The sequence below is a fragment of the Dipteris shenzhenensis genome, chromosome 27 (assembly GCF_047967505.1).
Source record: "Dipteris shenzhenensis isolate YYH24624 ecotype China chromosome 27, Dip_SZ_1.0, whole genome shotgun sequence".
NCBI classification, from domain to species: Eukaryota; Viridiplantae; Streptophyta; class Polypodiopsida; order Gleicheniales; family Dipteridaceae; genus Dipteris; species Dipteris shenzhenensis.
In genome coordinates, this window is record NC_141622.1 from 26,858,436 (window position 1) to 26,864,034 (window position 5,599).

Here is a 5,599-nt window from a genome sequence, read left to right on the forward strand (position 1 = left end):
GGCACAGCAGATGTTGCAGCAAGGGTGGCCTGGGAGACCATTATTCTCCCTACATGTGAAGGGGGCAGCGGGCCTTAATGTCATTGACCCGGACTTTGTAAGGTGGTGGTGAGGGGACTCATGCCTGGGCGGGAACCTTGGAAGGATTTCTTTTTTGGACGCATTCAGGCTTGCACACCAACCTTGGGAGATGATTGGGTGGACAGTCCTCGCTGGATTTTCACATCAGCCCCTCTCACATCTCCTGCCTCTCCTCTCATGACTGCCATCCTGAAAGCTTGGGGGAGCTTCAGGAACACTCTTCGAAGGATTCCATCTTCTACCGTCGAAGAGATTGATAGGCAACCGATCATTTGGAATGATAGTATTCTTGACGAGCATGCCAGACCACTGGGCACTTCCCATTACATGCAGTGGTCTAAATGGGAGAGAGATCCCGCCTACACAGTAGGCACTTGAAAATCTTTTATCATGCTACCTGAGGATCAGAGACTGCAGTCCGTGAGTCACCTCAGAGGGGTAGCACGCATGATTCAGCAGATAGATGCAGCCATCCCGATGGAATGGATAGTTGAGTTGCCTATTACTTCCACCACTTGGATGGGGGCTTTTTCGAGGACATCAGTTCCTTTACAGGTGATCGCTCTCCGAGGTCTCGGGGAAGACGCACTGGTCTTTGATGTTGGGGATGAAGGTTTACTTTCTACATCCAAGGATGGCATTCTTCTTGAGGTTGCCTTTCAGCCTGTCAGGATTGCTAGTTTTGTGGACCATGGAGTGGGCTTGCAGTGGTACTTAGACCCCGACCCTCTGCTCTTGGCCTTGGGATCCTGGAGGTTGTGGTTATATGGAGGTGCACCTATCAGGTGCTTGCAGTGGGACCCAGGAGAGTGGGAATGGATAGATCATGGGCACCGAGAGAGGGGGATTCCCTTCTTTCGTTTCATGGTTGGTAATGCCAAGAGGTTTCAGCTGAACAGTAGGGGTTGAATTCCCTCCAGAGCATGGTTGTTAAGACACTCGTGTCTTATGGTAAGACACTTAAGACACTTAAGACACGTGTCTTACCTTAAGACACGTTTAGACACGCTCTAAATTTTTTTTATAAAATTAAAAAAACCCTACGTTTTGGACAATGGAACCTTAGACTTTGCATTTTCGTTTCGCCGTACAAGCCGTCCGGTTCCGTACGCTGTTTCGCCTCTCCCGCACAACTGCTGACGATTTGCCGTACAAACTTCACGTACACACCGTACGGACTCGAGTCTCGACGTACACACCCCGTACAAATCCGCCGTACATCGTACGGATCCGCCGTACACTGTACGGATTTGCTGTACGTTCATTTTTGGCACCTTCTGCACCTGCTGGTTTGGGTGACGACCATCGACGTTGGAGGCTGGAGCTCAGCCTGCCTTCAGGTTCACATTGTACACACTGCATCGTTTGCTTCAGCCTTCTTTTATCTTGTTATATAGTGCTGGCTCCACTCTGCATCTTGCTTTCTCCTTTCCCAAAAAATTGGGCCAATTATGGGCTGATTCCTGAAATCCCTAAGAAAGTTGGCCCTCTTCTGGGTTTGTTTCATATAAGAGCCTGCTAGAATAACAGTAAATTTAAAGGGGGCAAAGTATGGGCTGAAAGCCCTAATTAATTTGGCCTCCTTAGGGCTGCATAGATGATAGCACCTTATGCATTAGACTTGTCACTGCTTAATGCTTGAGCCTTCAAGCTTCTATTGCAGCTTGCTTCAAGCTTGGCATGTGCATTTCTCAACACAATTAGTCTATAGATTGCAGTTCACTTGCTTGTTCTACTTCTCCCAAAATTTATATTGAATTATGCTCGTGTGCATGCCAACATGACAGGTCGCAGGTCATAGCAGCAGAGAATTACAGCATAGCAACAGAGAATTACAGCATAGCAGGCTGCAGCAGAGATTTACCATGCCTAAACCTCCAAATCCACTTTGGGGGATCCATACCACTATGATTAACCCCGCTGTGGCAACGGGGTCAGGAAACAAAGAGTGGAAATGCAATTATTGTGGTGAGCCTTTTGTGAGCTCAGCGACACGTCTTATTCTCCATGTGTCTGGACTTGGTGGTAGGGGAATTGGTGGATGTACTTCTGTTCCTTTTGAGATTGCGCAGAAAGTTATCAGAGATCATCCAAAACTTTGTGGTGGACCTAGTACCATGCCTGCTGCCTTGCAAGATGAGGATTTGTTGGGGCCTGAGTCTCACACTATCAACCTTGATGATGCTATGGATAGTGACTCTAGTGCTATTGGTTCCTCTCATGCAAAGAAGAGGGCCAGGAAAGAGGGCATTGCTTTTGCTACATCCTCACAACCATCCACCACTATGGCTACTTCGAAAAAGCACCAGGGGACTTTATCAGGTGCATTGTCCACACAGTCTTGGCAAAAAGAGCGGCAGCGTTTGGCAGATATTGAAATTGGGAGGACTGTGATTGAATGCAATTTTGCTTTCAATGTCCTACAAACACCACAGTGGAAGAGGATGATCAAGGCAGTGGCAGCTGTGGGAGCTACAGATACATGGACAGGTGTGACATATGGTGCGATGAGGACATCTGTGTTGGAGGAGGAGATAGGCAGAATTAACAAAGCTCTTGATCCTATCAAGGAGGGATGGAAGAAATTTGGTTGCAGCATTCTGTCTGATGGTTGGAGTGATGTTAGGAGGAGGGGCATCATTAATATATTGGTATCCTCATGCCTTGGTACGTACTTTTTGAAAGCTGTTGATACAGGTCGAGGAGGTGCTAGCACTACAGGTGAAGTCATTTTTCAGCATATCCGAGCAGCTATCATTGAGATAGGGCCTGAGAATGTGGTCCAAGTTGTTACAGACAATGCAAGTAATTGTGTGAGGATGGGAGAGCTTGTGGAGGCAGAGTTTCCTTCCATTGTATGGACTCCTTGTGCTTCACATTGCCTAGACCTTCTCATGGAGGACATCGGTCGGCTCCCTTGGATTGCTAGTGTGATGCAGACTGCTAGTACCATTGCAGCCTTCTTTAAGAAGAAGCCCAAGGCCTTGGCCATATTCAGGGAGCATAGCAACTTGGAAATTGTCCGGCCATCGAAGACACGCTTTGCATACATGCACATTGTTTTGGAGCGCCTTCTTGCAGTGCATGCAGCTCTTCGACAGACAGTGGTGTCTCGGATGTGAGTGGCCTGACTCTACCAGGGCAGAGAGCATGACAGTACAGAGGATGTGCTTGGATCACTCACTTTGGACTGACATGGAGTCCATAGTGAAAGCTCTCCATCCTTTATTCGCTGTCTTGCGGGTGACTGATATGGAGGGAAGTACTCTTGGCTTGGTCCATCATTTCATGGAGCAGTTGCGTGTTTCGCTGAGTACATGTAGCTCCCTCGCACCTGAGAGGTAAGGTTGGTCTATGTCCATTATATTAATAAGTAATGAATCATCACTTATCATAAATCCATTATCAGTGACAAGTGTTTATTATAATTTACAAATTATGTTGATATGTAGATTGGAAGAAATAAGGTCTCTAGTGGATACGAGATGGCAGTTCATGTGTAGGCCCATCCATGGACTTGCAACACTTTTGCATCCACTGTTTAAGTCAGCTGATTTATTCAATAAGCCAGAGTTATTGGCGGATAGAGATGCCTACATAGGGAGGGTTTTTTCAGAGGATGAGCAATTGGAGCTGGACTTGGAGCTTTCTCAGTATCAGAATAGTGTGGGTGCTTCCTTCTCTAGACCCACGTCTAGAAGGAAAGAGATTTGTGTGAAGCCAATTGAGTGGTGGGAGACATATGGCTACTCCACTCCTCGAGTGCGGAAGTTGGCTCTCCGGATTTTATCTCAGGTGAGAGCTGAGACATATATCTTTGAAGTTTGGCATTTGCTATTCCTGGTTAGGTAAAGTTTAAACTGTAAATGTAGATGATGAGTGATCTTGATTCTCACTCCTTTAATCTCGATTTGTAAATGCCAATCGGGATTTGGAACCAAATGGCAAAAGGAATGTGCAGCAGGAGCATGCGAGAGGAACTGGAGCTCCTACTCTTTGATCCATACGAAAATAAGGAACAAGTTAAGCACAAGGCAACTCGAGCGCTTAGTATACTGCCGTGCAAACTTGAGGCTTATAAGAAAGCTTAAAAACTTGGCAGGTCCAATGCAGGTAACATTGGTAGCTACTAGCTTGAGTCTATTGTAACATGTTCACAGTTCTATCATCTATGATTTCGATTCTAAATATATCTAGGAAATTGAAATCATAACAATGAACATTGAACATAATAACATATGCTTCATTGCTTCTAAATGTTGTTGCAGGTGGATCCTACAACCATTGACATAACCGAGTTGCCTACTTATGCTAGAGTTGAAGCTGATGAGGAGGAGATATATGCACAGCTACATAGAGAGCTAGAGACCATAGATAGACGAGTCACTCGTTCACGTCGTAGATCAGCATCATCAGCCATTGCTATTCCAGCACAGAGGGACACATCAGAGGGCAGGGGCAGAGGTAGAGGCAGAGTCAGAGGCAGGAGTGGTGGAAGAGGAGCACGAGGTCGTGGTTGTGCCATCCGACGTGGCCATGGGAGAGCCGTGGCTATGGCCAGTACCTCGTCAAATACACCTATGCGGTCTGCCTTGGACGAGGAGGAGGGGGAGGATGAGGAGGAGGAGGAGGAGGATGAGGTGCCCGAGGAGCCACAGTATGATAGTGAGGGTAACACTATCACTGATGGTGACTTTGGATCCAGCAGTGGCAGTGACCTAGCAGATTCAGAGTCCAGACTAGGATGAGTCTTGAGAGACTTGACTCTTGACTCAGATTCAGACTAGGATGACTCTTGAGATTCAAAAGTTTTCCATTCAGTTATATGTATGAGGATTCAGATTTCATTCAAATTTCATGTGGCATTGGCCGAGTTATTTATGACATATGTTTAAACTTTATTGAAGACTATGATGATTGACTCTTAACTACATTGTACTTCTAAAATGTTAAAACTTAAAACTAGCAGCTAGTCATGCAGCATGCTACATTGCTACCAAGTTGTACTTATACATACTTATATTTTTAAATTTAATATTATTATAACTGGAAAACGTGTCTTACGTGTCTTATCTTTAAGACACTTTAGACACTCGTGTCTAAAGCGTGTCTAGCGTGTCGTGTCTTAACGTGTCTTACAACCATGCTCCAGAGCCCCCCATTGGGAAAGCTTCATCATCACAGCAGATTTGCGTAGAAATTTCTGAAGGAGGCTCTGGAAATCCCTCAAAAATAGAAAGATCACTCTTTTCTTTTGGCTTTCTATTCATGGAGGGATTGCAATGAACCTGTGGAGATCACGATTTGGGACTGATCCCACTTGTCCTCGATGTCATTCTGCAGAGGAGTCAGTGCGACATTGCCTTTGGGACTGCAATCAGGCGAGGACTGTTTGGAAAGGGGTTGCTCGGATACTCAACATCTTTCACACTTCCCCTTCTTCATGACTTCGGGCTCGATCGCATGGTTATCTCTTACCAGGCCCCAGGTGTTTTATGAGGGTGAGCCTTCTTCTTGG

The 5,599-nt window shown here is 46.0% G+C and overlaps 1 protein-coding gene across 1 annotated transcript; it reads left to right on the forward strand.

Moving 5' to 3' along the window:
- The first annotated feature begins 1,988 nt into the window (after positions 1–1,988).
- Positions 1,989–4,829, forward strand: LOC147884102 (uncharacterized). The gene is made up of 5 exons (XM_087398145.1): positions 1,989–3,199; positions 3,231–3,422; positions 3,534–3,876; positions 4,033–4,194; positions 4,350–4,829. The coding sequence occupies exons 1-5, from the start codon at positions 1,989–1,991 to the stop codon at positions 4,827–4,829; spliced, it is 2,388 nt and encodes a 795-aa protein (XP_087254271.1).
- Positions 4,830–5,599: the final 770 nt, after the last annotated feature.